This window comes from Elgaria multicarinata, chromosome 7 (assembly GCF_023053635.1).
Source record: "Elgaria multicarinata webbii isolate HBS135686 ecotype San Diego chromosome 7, rElgMul1.1.pri, whole genome shotgun sequence".
Lineage (NCBI taxonomy): Eukaryota > Metazoa > Chordata > Lepidosauria > Squamata > Anguidae > Elgaria > Elgaria multicarinata.
In genome coordinates this window covers 106,901,355-106,920,542 of record NC_086177.1, presented here as the reverse complement: position 1 = coordinate 106,920,542, position 19,188 = coordinate 106,901,355, and the positions used below count along the sequence as shown (strand labels likewise).

Genomic DNA, 19,188 nt, shown 5'->3' with positions numbered 1-19,188 from the left:
CTCCCTTGGAGGTCCACCCTGCTCTTATTTCTCAGCAACTGGGAAATAAGCCGTACTGCCTCCGATGCTGGAGGGAGCACATAGCCATCAGAACTGGTAGTCATTGATTAACGTTGATGATCTTCTCCATGGATTTTTTCCCAATTCCCTTTTGAGGGTAGCTGAATTGGTGGCCATCGCCACATCTTGTGGAAGTGAGTTCCGTAGTTTAACTACGCAGCATATATATATAAAAATACTTCCTCTCTCTGTTCTGAATGTCCCACCATTCAACTTCATAGGATGGTGTGTGAATTCTAGGTGTGAATTCTGTGCAAGAAAGAACTTGTCAAGTAGTAAATTCACTTTGTATAAGTAATAAATCCTACTGGATGAAATCAAAATTTCCTATAGAGGAAAGAGAATCAAAATTTTCCTTTTAAGACAATATGTAAGAACATAAGAAGAGCCCTAATGCTGAATCAGACCAAGGGTCCATCTAGTCCAGCACTCTGTGGCCAACCAGCCATCGGCCAGGACATGGTGCAACATCACCCTCCCACCCATATTCCCCAGCAACTGGTGCACACAGGCTCACTGCCTCGAATACTGGAGATAGCACACAACCATCAGGGCTAGTAGCTATGGATAGCCTCCTCCTCCAGGAATTTATCCAACTCCCAACCCATTATTCATCAATGCTTTTATTCTATTATGCGATTATTCTATTATAACATTTTCGTTTTGCTTTGTTTTTAAATGGAGTGATAAAATAAACTTTGCAGCTCCATCATAACGTATTGTAGAACATCTGGATATATATGTTGTCCCTAGGGGTGGTGAGCACCTGATGAATCCATGAGGCTGTCCGCCTTTATCCAGAGCCTCCATTATGTGCAACAATGGAGGCTCCAGAAATTACATATTTCCTTAGTTGCATAAATGGTGGCTGTAAAGGTCCCATTTACACAAGGTTAAAGGTGTACCATGGAGGCGCCTGACAAGGGGCTGATGGCTCCCAGGCAGTTGTTCAGCCATGGGGTGACTCGAGATCCTGTATCAGATTATGAGCTTTGCTTTTTTCCCCCTTTTTGCATGAAAATTTGTTGTACTTTCATCCATTTTTTTCCAAAATGTACGCGTCGATTGTAGACTTTCTTCTCCCATTGATTAAAGTGTATTCGTGCGCATTTTCCAAAAGTATGTTCCTTTTCCCCCATGTGCCTTTTCCAAATGTACGCGTGCGTGTCAAACACATTTGTACGGCAGGGGGCGAGGTCTATGAATCACATTTTGCAAGCTCACAAATGTACGGACTTTGACTGCAAAATGTGTCCGAGTCTGTATTCGGTCCGGAACGTGCAAACATGGTAAATCTTGATCAAAAAAGAGGCAAATTTTTCAGAGAGAGAGAGAAAGGTAACTTACTTGGCTCTCCCTCCTGCAACTATTTTTGTTGTTTGTAGAAAGCTTCAGTAGAATTTTTTTTGAAAGCAGAAACATGGCCACTGGGTTAGGGAGACATGCTAACCCAACAGCCAGCCATCCACTCCTTTTCTGCCCCAAAATGTCCTACCCCCAAGTACCCTTGTGCTAAGAGGGCCTTTAAGGCCCCAATTGGAGCAGTGGTGGGCAGGAAAGTGTTTTCTGGAGCCACTGGAAAGTGCACAATTCCCCTGGCGACACTAATGGTGTCCACCATTAACACAGCCAGAGAAAGTGTGCACTGTCCAGATGCTCCTGAATGCATGTGTGCCCCACCCCGCGCTAATGGGGGCCTTAAAGGCCACCTTAATGCAAAGGTCCCCTTGTGTAAATAGGGCCTTTAAGGCCCACATTGGTGCAGGGGGGAGGGAAACACGTGATTTCTGGAGGGTCTGGAAATGGTGCATTTTCCTCCCTCCACGCTATCATTAGCACCGGGGGGGGGGGGGGGAACCAGGAGATTGCTGAGGGTTTGTGAGCATACCAAGCATTCAGCAGAGGTTTCTGCAGCCCAGTCCATTCGGGGGGGGGGGGGAAGAGAGACTGTGCAAATTGTGTGTGGGGGGGGGGGAACACTTGCAGGGCAGACATGAGGATGCTTCCATAAAACCCCATGTTAGGGAGGGGGACTGAAAAACGTTCTGGTTGCCCCAAATTGCCAGATTTGGAAATGATGGTCCTGCCTAGCTTTGAATTCATGAGGGGAGGGGCGTTGAAGTTGCAGGCTGCTGTGAACTCCGCTGACCTGCCCTGTTCCAGAAACCAACAGGCCCCCTCACTTTGAGGTTACCTTTGCAAGCACAAAGTCCCTGATGCACAGGCACAAATGGATACCGCCCCATATGTTTGCCCATAACACATGGTTAACCCCTGAATCAATGGCCTTATAGGCCCCTTCCAACTCTACTATTCTACGATGCTATGATTTACATGCAAGGGAAGGATTCACTCAGAAATGATCACTACTGTGTCAGCAGTAATCATAGAAAATGACATGCTGGATTATGTTAAAGCAATTCTCCTCTTGAGGCAGATAGGTATGACTCAGGGTGAGGGTGGGCGGAATGCTTCCATCACCACATTTGCACGCAAGCAGCTAGGCTCATGCATCCAACCAGCCCTGTGGTGTTTCCTGTCAAGTGTTTCAATCCCAGAAGCTGAAGTATATCAAAGGGGTTTGTGGCAACATTCTCGTCCAAGCTCCACTGGTTATCTTTCAGTGTCTCATTTGTTGCTTGCTTGCTAGGTTTTAATGAGGACACTGGGAACATTGTTTATTAATTAATTAATTAATTTTATTTTATTTTAATAATTACATTTTTATACCGCCCTATAGCTGAAGCTCTCTGGGCAGTTCACAAAAATGAAAACCATAATACAACAACCAACAGTTTAAAAACACAAATACAAAATGCAGTATAAAAAGCACAGCCCAGATAAAACCACACAGCAAAAATTGATATAAGATTAAAATACAGAGTTAGAACAGTAAAATTTAAATTTATGTTAAAATCAAGTGTTAAAATACTGAGAGAATAAAAAAGTCTTCAGCTGGCGATGAAAGGAGTACAGTGTAGGCGCCAGGTGGATCTCTCTGGGGAGCTCATTCCACAGCTGGGGTGCCACAGCGGAGAAAGCCCTCCTCCTAGTAGCCACCTGCCTCACTTCCTTTGGCAGGGGCTCATGGAGAAGGCCCCCTGTAGATGATCTTAAGGTCCGGGCGGGTACATATGGGAGGAGGTGTTCCTTCAAATAACCTGGTCCCAAACGGTTTAGGGCTTTGAATGTTTATTTGTGAATGGGAATAGCAGATGAATGCTAAAAGCTCTTGTTGTGTTCTGCAGGGCCATCCTGGAATACCTGGCTTTGTGGGTCCACCTGGAAATCCGGGTCCACAGGTAAGAAGCTTTCAAATAAATAAATAAATAAATAAATAAATAAATACATCTCCTCTCTTTTATTAACAAATGAAGTGTTGTGCTGCATCTATCCATCTCACTGTTTATCAAAAGACAAGACACATCCACTGACTTACTGGACATATTTTGTATGTTGGCCTTTTGGGGCATCAGCAAGGACCCCTCCCCAACTACCTCTGTTACAACTTGCAGTCACATTTGGATTTCCTTCCTTCTTTTTTATCCTACAGGGATCTCAACATTTCCTTGAAAGGGGAGGCAGGGAGGGCAACCTTCTGTATTCTTTCCCTTTCTACATCCAATTTCTGCCCCCTATGCTCAGCAATATATAGAATATGTAATTGCAGCATTTATCTGTTTCACACAATCTATTTAGCTATGTGATGTCAACTTTATCTATTGATTGCATGATTTTAAAAAAAAACATAGCAGAGCTGAGGATGAATTGGGGAAAGAAGATGTTTACAGGTGTTCAGATATCACAGAACAAAGGCCAACTCAAATGAACATTCATCTGAAGTGGTCAAGTAGCAAAGCAGTCTGATTAGAGGATTTGCCACATTTTGAGAATCTCACTCCCAGTAATCCCTTTCAATGCCATATAGCAAGGGTGGGCAACCTGGGGGTCATCTACACCAGGCAGGATATTCCATTATGAAAGTGGTATGAAAGCAGTATATAACAGGCAAGAGCCACACTACTGCTTTATAGCGATATTGAACTGCAGTAACAAGTGTTGGGGCCCATTGACACATATCATATACTGCTTTCATAGTGCTATATCCTGCTTGGTGTGGATGTGTCATGGTCCCCAACAGATGTCAGTGCACTTCATTACTACTATAAAGCAGTATTGTAGATCCAGAGGAGGGCAACCAGGATGATCAGGGGTCTGGAAACAAAGCCCTATGAAGAGAGACTGAAAGAACTGGGCATGTTTAGCCTGGAAAAGAGAAGATTGAAGGGAGACATGATAGAAGATTGAAGGGAGACATGATTCAAATACTTAAAAGGTTGTCACACAGAGGAGAGCCAGGATCTCTTCTCGATCCTCCCAGAGTGCAGGACACGGAAGAATGGGCTCAAGTTAAAGGAAGCCAGATTCCAGCTGGACATCAGGAAAAACTTCCTGACTGTTAGAGCTGTACAACAATGGAATCAGTTACCTAGGGAGGTTGTGGGCTCTCCCACACTAGAGCCATTCAAGAGGCAGCTGGATAACCATCTGTCAGGGATGCTTTAGGGTGGATTCCTGCATTGGGCGGGGGGTTGGACTCGATGGCCTTGTAGGCCCCTTCCAACTCTGCTATTCTATGATTCTATGATCCTGCAGTGCACTTTGGTAACACTATAAAGCAATGGTGTGCCTCCTGCCTTTTATATACTGCTTTCATAGTGGAATATCCTGCTTGGTGTAGATGAGCCCCTGGTGTCCTCCAGATAGCTTTGGACTACAATTTGCATAATGGCTGACCATTGGCCAAGCTGGCTACAGCTCTTGGGTCTGGAGCGCACTAGCATTGCTACTCCTGCCATATAAGATAGGGTGACCATATGAAAAGGAGGACAGGGCTCCTGTATCTTTAACAGGAATGTAGAAAAGGGAATTTCAGCAGGTGTCAATTGAAGAGGGTGGAATTCTCTCTTCATCAACACAGTTAAAGGTGCAGAAGCCCTGCCCTCTTTTGTATCTGGCCACTCTACTATAGCTAGTGTAGCTTTAACTGTTGTGATGAAGATGGAAGTTCACTCACTTCAATTGACACCTGCTGCAATTCCCTTTTCTACAGTCCTGTTAAAGATACAGGAGCCCTGTCCTCCTTTTCATATGGTCACCCTAATATAAGACGCCATAGTGCAGATCTCAAATGCATAACTTAGTAAATGTTTCACCATGAGGGGTTGTCTGCCTCTATTGGACTGACTCCATTTAAAGACCATCACAGCACTGACTTGCAAGAGTAATCTCTGTGTCATTTGATAAGCAGTCCCTATTTAAAAACTCTCAATTCTGTACAGAGAGATGGAAGTCATCTCTGTGTATATATGTATAATTAAAGCTTAGGAGGAAAACATCAGAGCTGTCACTAATACTGGAGAGAACTACATCATGAGTAAACAATGCTGCACTTTTTCCTTCTGTAGGGGTCAGAGGGCTCTCCGGGACCCATAGGACCACCAGGAAACCCAGGAGAAATAGTAAGTCATGATTTAATCTTTTGAATTTTTGGAAGACAAAAACACAAGTAGGGAGCCAGTGTGTCGGGATTCTTGGACCAATGGGTAAATAAGGAAAGAGATCTATGAAGCTGGAGAGTTTGGAAGTGCCTGGGATAGTCAAATGTATTGGGTAAGGGTGCTGAAGTTCCTTTCTGTGGACTTCCTCCTTTCACCACTTCCAAGCCCATTCTGGTTCAATCCAATTTTATATTATTTTATTTTTTACTGAAAAAAATCGGTACATATTTTGTGTACATTTTTCAAGTATATGCAGTATAGGATATATTCACCTACTGACTAAAGTACTCTGTGCACATGTTAGATATGTGGACAGTGTGTGTGTGTGTGGGGGGGGTGTTGCACACATTTTTAAATGCATCCATATTGTTGAACGCATTTGTCTTTCTTTCACGAAACGCATCACAAGCCAAAGAAATGTACAAATTTCCAACCCCAAATTGCATCCATTCAGTTCCAGGAGGTGTGGATTTGGTAAATCAGTTAAAAACAAGCAAACAAACCATTTTTCACCCATCGCTAAAATGAATCTTAATGGGCTTTAAAGGCTCATGTCAGGTCATTGAACTGCTTACTATACTATAGGGATAAAGAACCTCTTTATATGTGAGGGCCAAATTCAATTTCAGAGAAGCTCTTAGAAGCCATATTTCAATGGTGGAAAATGGCGTGGGGGCAACACACAAACATAAAAATAAATCCCAGTATGTTGCAGCTTTAAAGCTCTTGCTGCCAATGACTTAGGAGAGGCATTTCAATCTTTTAGAATGGGGAAAAGCTGCACAACAGCCTCCCGCCCAACCATCAGTAGCTAGAGCATAGGTCTACGACCATGGCCTTCTGGGGAGCTCCAGAGGGCTGGATTGGGAACCGAGAAGGGGCAGATTTAGTTCATGGGTCTGATGTTTCCCACCTCTGCATTACTGAAAGATTTTCATGCATTCTCAATGCATCTGCAAAGTTGTTGTTGTTGTTTTAAAGTGATATTTGTGGTAAATTTGGAAAGCTCTGCTAATTCTTTGGAGATATCTCTGTCCAGAAATCTTCAGTCAACATTGTTCACACCTGTGTCTCTTTGGCAGGGTAAAGAAGGCCCACCAGGACCTCAAGGCCCACCGGGTTTGCCTGGACTTATGGTGAGTTAAACATCGGGAGTAAAGAAGATCTAGAAATGCTGGTCAACCACGAAGGCCATCCCCATGCACAGTTATGTCGCTCAGTGTTTCTTTCTTCTATTGAAAGATTTCGGCTGGGCCAGAGATGCGAGTATGTTTCAGTCCACAGGAGACATGTGCCTGGAGTGTTATGAAAGACCTTTTGATGAGTGTTTCCTCTCTCACAGCAATACTGAGATAGTGCGCTGTTTGAGCTCATTGTGCTTCACTTCTGAAGCAATTTCCTAAGTCAAACTGGCATGCATAAAATCAAATAAATTTTCTCCTGATTTGAACTTTGTGATGAGCAGTTTTTAATGAGAAAGAAAGAGGGTTATTTGTCTAACAGAAAATGTAAGAGGAGAAAAAAGATAAGCTGCCAGTTTAGCACCGGGGTGGGAGGGGGGAAAACCATAATGAAATCAAGGCAGTGCTATAGTTCAATGTAACCGAACATGCTTTTATATATTTATTTATTTATTTATTGAGACCCTGGAGAGCCATGGCTATCTGTCAGGTTAAACAATCCCAGGCTAGGCGGACCGCCCAGAGAGCTCTGGCTATGGGGGCGGTATATAAGTGTAATAAATAAATAATAAATAAATAAATTATTATTTGCATTTCTATGCTGCCCAAGAGCCTCGTGTGGCGCAGAGCGATAAAGCATCAGTTTCTGCAGCTGAAACGCTCCCCATGGCCTGAGTTCGATCCCAGCGGAAGCTGGTTTCAGGCAGCCAGCTCGGGTCGACTCAGCCTTCCATCCTCCCAAGGTCGGTAAAATGAGTACCCAGTTAGCTGGGGGAAAGGTAATAATGGCTGGGGAAGGCAACGGCAAACCACCCCGCTATAAGGCCTGCCAAGAAAACTTCAACGAAAGCTGGCGTCCCTCCAAGAGTCAGTAATGACTCAGTGCTTGCAAGAGAGGTTCCTTTCCTCCTTCCATACTGTCCAATATCTCTGGGTGGTTCACAAAAATCCAAGCCATGACGACATTTCAAGGTATAAAACAACCAACGGTATAAAAACACGGTATAAAAGTACAATATAAAAGCACAAGCAGGATAAAACTGAGCAGCAATGCAGAGATTAATACAGATTTAAAATACAGGTTTAGAACAGCAAAGTTAAAAACTAAGATGATAAATTATTAAAATACTGGGGAAATGAAAAAAAAAAGGTCTGCACCTGGCATCGGAAGAGTACAAAGTAGGTGCCAGGCGAACCTCCCTACGGAGCTCATTCCACAGCCAGGTGCCACAGCGGAGAAGGCCCTCCTCCTGGTAGCCACCTGCCTCACTTCCTTTGGCAGGGGATCTGAGGATGATCTTAGGGTCCAGGCAGGTACATATGGGAGGAGGCGTTCCTTCAGATAACCTGGCCCCAAGCCTTTGAATGTTAATATCAGCACTTTGAATCAGGCCTGGACCTGGACTGGCAGCCAATGAAGCTGGAAGAGGAGTGGTGTGATGTGGTCTCATTGGCCAATCCCTGTTAACAAATGTGCTTTGCATGCAGAAGAGGTCAGGTTCAATCCCAAGTATCTCCAGTGATGAAGGAGATTGGGAAGCAAGACAGGAAAGAACCTCAACCTAAAACCTAGAACAGCTGCTGCCAATCAGAATCAATATTACTGGGTTAGAAGAACCAATAGTCAGGCTATATACAGTGAGGTGTTCATATGTGAATTAAGGCACCACTGACACAAACATGTAAGGGAATCATCTTCCTTGGATGTTCAGTGGGAAAAGTGGGCATGTATCTGCCGGGGATATTTTGCCTTTTAAGAAACAAGTTCTTCATTTGATTTATGGCCCACCTTTTTCTATCAAAGAAAAAAGTCATTCAAGGTGGATTGGTGAGTGATGAATTATATGCGCTCCTTCTCTGGTTCATGGCTCGTATGTGTCCATGTTCTCATTATCCTGCACCTGCTGAAATGGTATGTGTGTGTAAGCCCATGAAGGTATCCACTTTGAATTCTGCCAAAGGGCTGTGATTGCAGGCAAAATCTCAGAGGCTCATTTAGAGAAATGATTCTAGTTTAGAGTAAGAAATGAATTGATTTTTTATCTTCATATGAACATGAGAATCCGAGTTATACTAGAACTGACCTAAAATGCACACTGTTTCTATAAGTCCTTACTTGGACATGAAGTCTCATGTTTAGGATAAACCCAGAAATAAAGGGATCTTCTGCAGTGGTACGGTGTGCACATGGTAGATTTTACACTGTAGTTGCACAGAATTGGGAAAGTAGCTCACAGACAAAGGTTAAGAGTGAACAATACAAGTTTGTATTCGTGGTTATGATCTCCATTCATTATGTGCAAATGGGACAATTGTACAAAACAAACCTGATTGAGTGTGAAAGTTGTACAAGAAAAAAATATTTATTTATTCATTACATTTTTATACCACCCAATAGCTGAAGCTCTCTGGGCGGTTCACAAAAATCAAAACCATTAAGAACATAATAAAACATCCAACAATCTAAAAACCCAAAAATCTCACCTTTTGCCCAAATTTCCAGAGTTGTGCAAGTTTTCCCCATAGAATAATGCATGAAATTACATATTTAAAAAGATTGTGCAATTGCAAGCAGATGTTCAAGATTTTTTGCAAACATTTTTGGAGAATGTGTTCTAAGAACATAAGAAGAGCCATGCTGGATCAGACCAAGGGTCCATCTACTACAGCACTCTGCTCACACAGTGGCCAACCAGCTGTCGACCAGGGACCAACAAAGCAGGGCATGGTGCAACAGCACCCTCTCACCCATGTTCCCCAGCAGCTGGTGCATATAGGCTTATTGCCTTGAATGCTGGAGATAGCACACAGCCATCAGGGCTAGTAGCCATTGACAGCCTTCACCTGCAGAATTTATCCATCCCACTTTTAAAGCCATCCAAATTGGTGGCCATCACTACATCTTGTGGTAGTGAGTTCCATAATTTAACTATGTGCTGTGTGAAGAAGTCCTTCCTTTTTAACTGTCCTGAATGTCCCACTATTCAGCTTCCTGGGATGACCCCTGGTTCTAGTATTTTGAGAGAAGGAGAAAAATGTCTCCGTATCCACATTCTACACACCATGCATAATTTTGTACACCTTTATCATGTCTCCCCTTAGCCTCCTTTTCTCCAAGCTAAACAATCCCAGTTGATGGAACCATCCCTGGTAGGGGAGATGCTTCAGCCCCTTAGTCATGTTAGTTGCCCTCCTTTTTAGGTGTGGTGACCAGAACTGTGTACAGTATCCTAAGTGTGGTCGCGCCATAGATTTGTATGCTCATGTTCACATTCACAGTTGTGAACAAGCCAGGCTCACATGTTTTATAAGCAGAAAGAAAATTCTCTTAATCCATAGATTTAACTAGGCCTACAAAATAAAGAGGTGGTTCCCTCAAGAGCGAAGGAACTCTGGTCCCAGAATTGTGGTTTAGGCACCAGAGTAAAGAGGAAGAGTGCTACGAAGGGTCATGAGGACCTGTCTTGGTCCAAGGAATCCAGGCAGATCTAAGAGCTGTGAGACAGACAGCCTGCCCATGCTGTGTCCTGTTATCAGATAGTGCACTGGATGCCTGAACACAAGGGCACTTATGCCTTCTAAACAGGGAGCACAAAGGGACAATAACTTAGCGCTACCTGGATGGCCCTGTACCACGTCTAGGGTAACTTATTAAACCTATTGCTATATTTGGGGTGCTTATCGACAACTATGAATCTACACTATTTGTTCCACAAACAAATATCATGGATATTCATTGCATCTCTCATCTTGACCACTCACCTTTTCCTTTCCTTTTTGTCCCAATCCTAGGGCATTGCTGGAAAGGAGGGCAAAGATGGCAAGCCAGGACCTCCTGGAGAACCAGTAAGGAGATATACTTTCCATACGTAATGACTTAAAACCTCGCTGTTTTGTCAAATTCCCTGTGACACTATTGGTTTAGATGCTATGATGTCATGGAAGTTTTTGCTTGTATCCATACTGCGCCCTGCACACATGACATTTGCTTTTTATGATGGCTATTTCATGGGCCAATTTCATGATGGCTCTCTCATGGGCCAATATTAATGAATTAATTGTGTGAATGATGCCATGTATAGTTTGACTTTGAGTGAGCCATATGTATCATAGAATCATAGAATAGCAGAGTTGGAAGGGGCCTACAAGGCCATCGAGTCCAACCCCCTGCTCAGTGCAGGAATCCACCCTAAAGCATACCTGAGAGATGGTTGTCCAGCTGCCTCTTGAATGCCTCTAGTGTGGGAGAGCCCACAACCTCCCTAGGTAACTGATTCCATTGTCGTACTGCTCTAACAGTCAGGAAGACATATGAGTGCCTTCTGTTCAACTACAAATATGCCTTATTTCTTTCAGGGCAAGCCAGGAGAGCCGGGTTTACCAGGACAAGAAGGAGCCAGGGGGTTGCCGGTATGTCCTGTTGCAGGCAGCTGTGGTCCATTAACAGTGTCATCCTTTACAACTGAGATCTCTTGCAGGAAGGGCTGACTCTGCATTGTATAGTACAGAATACCCATGTAGTAGTTGAGAAACACAGAGGACGTCTCGTAACATGAATGATGCAAATGCTCTGTGAAGGACAATTCCTCTTCATGGAGAGAATCAGCATCTATTTATGGATAGCAAGTGTGTGTCTGTGTATGAGTGTGAGTATTGGTGAAAGAAAAAGAAAGGGAGAGGGGGATATTGGAAGGGAAAAGGTAGTGAGATGAGTTTGACAGCGCCGGAACTAAGTGGTGGGTTGCAAACCGGATGGGGTTGTGTGACTTGAGCCAACATCAGAGCTGGGAAGAGTTTAAGAGAACCTTTTTAATCTGCTGTATATCTGAAGAAAGTGTATTTACTGATTTCCATTTCATCATTCAGGGTTTTAAGGGACCCAGAGGAGATGCAGGAGCCCCAGGCCCAAGAGTAAGTAATGTACATACAGTCTTGCACCCAAGTATGGGCTCTATCCAAGTATTGCCAAGCTGTACCACCCTTAGTTTCCACCATTATTATTTTTGTCATTTTGGAGATATATGGGCTACTGGGTTTTTGAAGCACCCCATGCACCACCGCTCCATGCTCTGCCACGTCACTGCACATTGCTGCATGAGCGCCACTGCATGTCCATGTGTCCCTCCCCATTTTCTGTCCACCCTACCTTGTGGGGCTTTCCCTGCCTAGTGTTTCATAGAATCATAGAATCACAGAATAGCAGAGTTGGAAGGGGCCTACAAGGCCATCGAGTCCAACCTCCTTCTCAGTGCAGGAATCCACCCTAAAGCATCCCTGACAGATGCTTGTCCAGCTGCCTCTTGAAGGCCTCTAGTGTGGGAGAGCCCACAACCTCACCAGGCAACTGATTCCATTGTCGTACTGCTGTAACAGTCAGGAAGTTTTTCCTGATGTCCAGCTGGAATCTGGCTTCCTTTAACTTGAGCCCGTTATTCCTTCTCCCCACGCCAGAGGAAGTATGGAGGCATTGCAGGAAGGCCATTCAGCTCACTGACCCATCCCCACATCTGGGCAGATGGCGACCAATCAGGGGTTGCCATTTGCATGGCCACACCTCCAACGCAACTCTGGAGCGGCAACAGACGGCAGATGTGCCATTGTTGCCTCACTCCAGAGAAAAAAGGGGAGGGCAAGTCCCCGACTTTTTTTTGTTTTGGAGCTTTGGGGAAAAGCCCTTGGATGGCTTCGCAGTGGCTTCTGCATCGTATAAACCACATAGCACCACTGCGGAGCCACCCTGGAGCTTTCCCATGTATAGACAGCCCCTAGGTGGTGGCATTCAGAACCAAAGTGCTCAGCGGGTCGGCACCCAACCACCACTAGAATGCCTCTCTGGAAGTTGAGTGCAGCTTCTTCCTGACACATCAGTTCTGTGGTTCTCAAACCCTAGTAAAAATAAAAAAGGTATACATTATATAACCAGGGAAAAAGGAAACCCAATCCTACTACTGCTTGTCACCATGTGTAAGCTTACAGGGGAGCACTAAAATGGCGGTGTGTCTGTGTTTAGAGACCCCCATGAACTTGGCACTATTTTTGCCTTCCTTCATTGCCTTGTGACTAGTTCTGTGATCTCTCTTCTTGCCCTTTTATTAACTGTCCTTAAGCAACGTTGCTCTATTTTTTAAAATTTTTACTTTTTTTAGGGAGGGAAGAGGGCGACTGATTCCTTGTTAGCATTGATTGCTAGTGTGGTATCATTGTTGGAGCTTTGAAGTTCTGTCATTGGCAGAGTTCATAGCTCAAATACAGGCCCAGGAAGCCCGTCACTGGAACTTCAAACGTTACGGATATTTAATGGTGAAGTTTCACATTGTACTGAGTTCTATTTTTCTGTTGTAGGGAGAGGCAGGTCCAGCAGGAACCCCAGGCCGAGAGGGACAACCTGGAAAAGATGTAAGTGTGATGCTTGGGGCACAATAAATGCAAATGTTTTTGACTCATGTAGCATAAACTCAAAAATAAATAAATCCGATTCTCTAGAACCTTTATTCCAAACTTCAAAATCTGGAATTCAACAAGTATTTGGAAGTGAGTGGTGACCGAGGGCTCATCTACACCAAGCAGATATTCCACTATGAAAGTGGTATGAAAACGGTATATAAAAAGCAGGAGCCACACGACTGCTTTACAGTGATACTGAAGTGCACTGATGGCTGCTGGGATCCATGACCCATACCATATACTACTTTCATAGTATTATATCCTGCTTGGTGTAGATGTGTCAATGGGCCCCAACAGTTGTCAGTGCACTTCATTACCACTATAAAGCAGTGTGGCTCCTGCCTTTTATATACCATTTTCATATTGGAATATCCTGCTTGGTGTAGATGAGCCCCAAGAAGCAGTTAGACTCATGCTTCCAACTATTTTTAAAGGGACGTGCACTGGATGTACATGGACACCATGCACACTCATGATAAGGTGCAGGCAGGTTTTCCCTACCATGCTACAAAACGTAGTGTGTTGCTACCTTGACCATCTGACCGTCGTAGTGATTAGGAATTAATTTTCTCCCAGGTCACAGTCATCTCAAACATATTTTTGCATGATCCTCCTTTAGTTCAATCTGTTCTACATTTAGAAGAAGAGGAAACAGGCTGCAATATTTAAACCTCCACCCTGAAGCTTGTATTATGCCCACTGGTGCTAAAGGAAAGTAGTCTCAATGCAAGCACAATTCCCGCCCCCCAACTGCAGGGTAACAACAGCTCCAGAGGGAGATTTAGATCAGGGAAATGGTGCCCAGCCCTACTGTCCTGATCCACGACCCCCTCAACACACACACCCAAGATGCTTTTCAGTTCAAATTTAAATCATGGTAGATCTAGTCACACTCTCATAGATCAACTGCATGAGATGGATATTGGTCTTTAGAACTTCTTAATTTAGCCAAACCTACCAGAAGCAAAGATAAAGGAAGGCTACATTTTAAAGCACCTGCATTTGTAAGGGCAGTTCATTTCAATGTCAAGGACTGGTGGTGGTGACTAGTTTCAAAGCATGGCTCCATCTCAAAAAACTGGTCAATTTTTTGATGACCCAGACCAATTTGGGGGGGGGGGGAAGGAATCAAGCAGTTCTCAGAGAAGATAACCAGGTATCCTACTGGTAACCGAATGTCTTTCTCTTTGCTTGTTAAGAACAATTATTTCTCTTGTGTTCCAGGGGGATCCAGGACCTGCAGGCCCTCAGGGCCCACGTGGACTCAGAGGAGTGATGGTGAGTTGTTTCTCCCAATGAATTGTGGGTAATAGAGAGCCAGTGTGGTATAGTGGCTAAGGTGTTGGACTGGAAGTTGGAATATCTGGGTTCTAGTCCCCACTCGGCCATGAAAACCCACTGGGTAACTTTGGGTCAGTCACACACTCTCAGCCCAACCTACCTCACAGGCTTGTTGTTGTGAGGATAACATGGAGAGGAGGAGGATTATGTATGCTGCCTTGGGTTTCTTGGAGGAAAAAAGGCAGGATATAAATGTAATAATAAATAAATAAATAAATAAATAAATAAATAAATAATAGGCCTGAAGCATCCCACTGAATTCCAGCAGGGGGCTCAGGAGAGTTTGAAAAGCAAGACTCAGCATGAGGAAATATCTGATACAGGGGAAATTCCTTGGGGAAAACAATCCAGTCTGCATATGAGTTTGTGTTCAAACCTCTCAACTGCAGCCATGTTGAGTGAATAATAAAGTCAAAGTCCCTTGGCAGACACAAGGCCCATTGATTCCCACTGGATGGAAACCAGGGAAATATCTCACAAGTAAGATAAATAAAAAATGCATTGGGCAAGTGGAGCCTACCCTGGGGTGGCATTATAATAGACACCAGTCAGCTTAGTTGTGCATGCTTGAAGAGGAAGGAAAATGGGGTGCTTAGTGCTGAAGGCTTTCTATCTCCAGATTTACACATACCTCTCATGTGGCACTTCAAGTGGCTCTTACTGATTCTCAGCTCCCCACAGGATTAGGTCCTGATGAGTTAATTCCTGGTATTGACCATATTATTTTCCTCCCCTCCTTCAGGGCAAGAATGGATCCCCAGGCCCCCCAGGGGAAGCAGGCCCTCCAGGTATCACAGTAAGTACTGTATTCGTTGCCTCTGTCTGTCGCAGTTATGCACATCCATACCAGATGAGCCAGAGTAGGTATTAAGGGTTACAGGCCATGATTTATTACCGAAGAGTGTCTCATCCTTGAGATATATTTAATTCTCTCCAGGCTGAAAAACTCCTAAATGAGGAATGTAAAACTGGAGGAGAGTTTGAAGCAGGATGGAAAGGAGCCCAGAATGTATCTGACAGGGTTCCAGTGTAGGACGTGAGAGGGAAAACATTAGCCAAACTCAAATGGAGGCTACCGGGAAATGACTGGTCAGGTCAAGGTGATGGAATCTGAAGTGCTCCTTTTGGAATCTAGCTGTCCTTGACAAGACTAAAAAGAAAAAGGAGAACCGTAAGAATTCCCACAGGGAAACCTTTCTCATTTCCTCATTTCAAGATAACTTCTAAGGATTAGCAGAAAATTACCTAAGCCTGACTATCACTACCATTTGATGGAACAATTTTCAGTTTCTGTTTGGAAAGAAGTAGGAACTCTTGAAAAAAAAGGCTTTTACAAATCCCCAAAGTTTTCCTCCAAGACATGGCTCAGAAGACAATCCCCAGCATTTCTAACAGAGATAATCTATGGGTTCCTGGTAAACTGGGCAACCATTGAGATAATGTGGGCAGCCATTTAGATAACGTGTAAGGATGCCATCAGCAGCTCCACTTCTTATCTGAATTTACTGGTGTCAGGCAACTAACTTGGTACTGTGTACTACGCCAGACTGGGGGCAGAAGAGGTTTCATGATTGTCAGTGTCATTCTTGAATTGATCATTAGTGTTGTTACTGTAGTGAGTTTTCTTAGAATCATAGAATCATAGAATAGTAGAGTTGAAAGGGGTCCCATTGAGTCCAACCCCCTGCTCAATGCAGGAATCCACCCTAAATCATCCCTGACAGATGGTTGTCCTAAATCATCCCTGACAGATGGTTGTCCAGCTGCCTCTGGAATGCCTCTCATGTGGGAGAGCCCACAACCTCCCTAGGTAATTGGTTCCATTGTCATACTGGTCTTACAGTCAGGAAGTTTTCCTGATGTCCAGCCGGAATCTTACTTCCTGTAACTGGAGGCCATTATTCCGTGTCCTGCACTCTGGGATGATCAAGAAGAGATCCTGGCCCGCCTCTGTGTGGCAACCTTTCAAGTATTTGAAGAGTGTTATCATGTCTCCCCTCAATCTTCTTTTCTCCAGACTAAACATGCCCAGTTGTTTCAGTCTCTCCTCATAGGGCTTTGTTTCCAGAGCCTGTTCATCCTCGTTGCCGTCCTCTGAACACGCTCCAGCTTGTCTGCGTCCTTCTTGAAGTGTGGTGCTCAGAAATGGACACAATACTCAAAATGAGGCCTAACCAGTGCCGAATAGAGGGGAACCAAGTGTCCCCCATCTTGTAACTGTGCATTTGGTTTCTTTTCCCTTGGTGTAGAACCTGGCATTTATCCCTATTGAATTTCATTCTGTTGTTTTCAGCCCAGTACTCCAGCCTATCAAGATCACTTTGAAGTTTGCTTCTGTCTTCCAGGGTATTAGCTATTGCACCTAATTTTATGTCAACTGCAAATTTGATAAGTGTTCCCTGCACCTCCTCATCCAAGTAATTTATAATATTTATCAGAATATACTCTGGCACTGCTTTCCTTTTTTTTTTTTTTTTTTTTTGTATTTCAAGGGTCCGAAAGGAAGCAAAGGTGAAAGTGGTAGTCCAGGACTCCCTGGATTCATGGGGCCACGAGGACCTCCTGTAAGTAGTAAATCAACAATGACAACTTTGTAGATGGTAGGGGTGTGCTTTAGATTCACCCAGATCCTGAACTGAATTGTAATGATTCGGACAGATTTGGAAGATGACCGAATTGATGCACGGCTCTTCTGAAGCAGTCCGAATCTGAACACTCTTGAAGATTCAGGATTTTGAGGGACACAGAGACACAGATATAGTGTCTTCAAAAATTGACATGTTTCTCATGAAGCTCTCCACATAAGTAAAATACCACAGTGGGGAGAGGAAGGATGCCGTTTTGTGGCTGGTAGATCTATGTTCTAATCACAGTGAATGATTTTTGGAAGGACTCTCCAAGCTTGAACATTTGGATTTCTGAATCGAGATTTGAAGTCAGAGCTAAAATGGGTAACCTCTGAATCTGTCTGAGTCAAATTGGACTGTTTTCTGAATCACAAAGTTGGGGTCTAAACAGAATCTTGTGGTCGGAGGACACATTTACTGTAGTAGACAGGACCCATAATGGAATCTCAGCTGCCAATTATTCCTTTATGCTGTCTGTTGGAACTCTGTGAAGTAGGGAGCCGAATCCCAATAGCACATCATTTCCCGATGTGGTTTCTGCATGTGCAACTGTCATGCTTTTCATACTTTCTCTTCCACAGGGAGAACACGGTGAAAAGGGCCTCCCAGGGAAAGAGGTTTGTGTTTTGATATCTTGATTAGATGCAGGTGTAGATTCATTAAGGATGTGTAGAGAAGCAAGAGTAGTACCATCTTGAAATCTATCTGTTAAAACAACAACAACCCAGAAAATTGAATGTATACTATTATCTACACCTATAGAATGCACAACAATTCTATTGCCCACCTAACAGAAGTGTTAACAATTAGCACATTTTATTCTACTTCACAATTCATTCAGTGTTCCTTTTCAAGCCTTCTCCAGATTAGATTCTCAGGCTGTAGTGCTGGGCCACCTGTACCCCCATTTCAGAGCCCTATGTACAGGCCATGAAAGTGGAGGAGTATTGTGGATGATTTCAGTGATGAGGGACATATTTAGAAAAAAGGAACACAAAACTGACTGGAGCTACCTTGGGTGGATGGCGGCCATTTTCTCTACTCCAGTGTCGTGTTTCTCAGAAAACTGCTTTCGATGGAAGGCAAATGACGAGGCTTGCTAAGTAATCTACAAAGCTTTTATTAAGCAACGAACATCTCTTCTACCTGAAGAGACTCCAACCTCTTGGAAACTTCTCTTTAGGCAAAACTATGCAAACTAAGCAAGACAATTGTCCACTCAAGAAGAATAGGAAGCCACTTCCCAAATGCCCGTAACTTCAGAGAGCCTGGTGCAGAGGCAGGTTCTGGCGCAATCCTAGTTGGACCGACTTTCTCACGCCTTCCTTCCGCTCTGTGCGTTTGAGCTTCCGGAGGACCCTAGCATCAGCTAGCTTGTCGGGGTGCTCTTCTCCAGAAGAAAGCTCACTTCCCACTGAGTGTGTAGGATTTGGCCTTGAGGCGATAAGCTTTGGAGAGGGCTGACTCCTAGCTGGGGAATCGCCAGTGAGAGCTTCCTCCCCCACTGGTACAGGCTGGCTGGTGTCTGGCGCCACCTCCTCTATTTCCGAATCTGGTTGATTACCTGAAGCACCTTCTCCCAAAACAAGGGCAGTAGGGTTAGACATGACATCCAGGCCGTAGCTAGACCTAAGGTTTATCCCAGGATCATCCCGGGTTCGCCCCTGCCTGAGCGCTGGATGCCCTGTGTGGCACTTGGATGAACAGGTTTGACCCCAGGACAATCCTGGGATAAACCTTAGGTCTAGCTACGGCCCCAGAATACCTCAGAATGGTATTCTGAGAAGGGGGCTTCGGCTATTGGGTGGTATAAAAATGCAATAAATAATAATAATAATTCTGCAGGAGTCAAAATGGTAGCTGTCCACCCAGAGGAGCCAAGGGGAATATTGTTTTTTGCCACAACATTTGAATGTTGCCCCCACCATGATTGCAAAAGAGGAAAGGCAGTTTCATTACCCTATTTTTATTCAT

At 44.1% G+C, this 19,188-nt stretch overlaps 1 protein-coding gene across 1 annotated transcript in view; it reads left to right on the top strand.

Moving 5' to 3' along the window:
• The window catches only part of COL22A1 (collagen type XXII alpha 1 chain), a 250,200-nt gene that overhangs the window by 214,661 nt on the left and 16,351 nt on the right, over positions 1–19,188 (top strand). Inside the window, exons 49-59 of the mRNA XM_063131168.1 lie at positions 3,309–3,362; positions 5,529–5,582; positions 6,704–6,757; positions 10,595–10,648; positions 11,159–11,212; positions 11,669–11,713; positions 13,145–13,198; positions 14,471–14,524; positions 15,330–15,383; positions 17,080–17,151; positions 17,796–17,831. Of these exons, the coding sequence (XP_062987238.1) occupies positions 3,309–3,362; positions 5,529–5,582; positions 6,704–6,757; positions 10,595–10,648; positions 11,159–11,212; positions 11,669–11,713; positions 13,145–13,198; positions 14,471–14,524; positions 15,330–15,383; positions 17,080–17,151; positions 17,796–17,831 (585 nt within the window). The remainder of the gene's footprint in view (positions 1–3,308; positions 3,363–5,528; positions 5,583–6,703; positions 6,758–10,594; positions 10,649–11,158; positions 11,213–11,668; positions 11,714–13,144; positions 13,199–14,470; positions 14,525–15,329; positions 15,384–17,079; positions 17,152–17,795; positions 17,832–19,188) is intronic.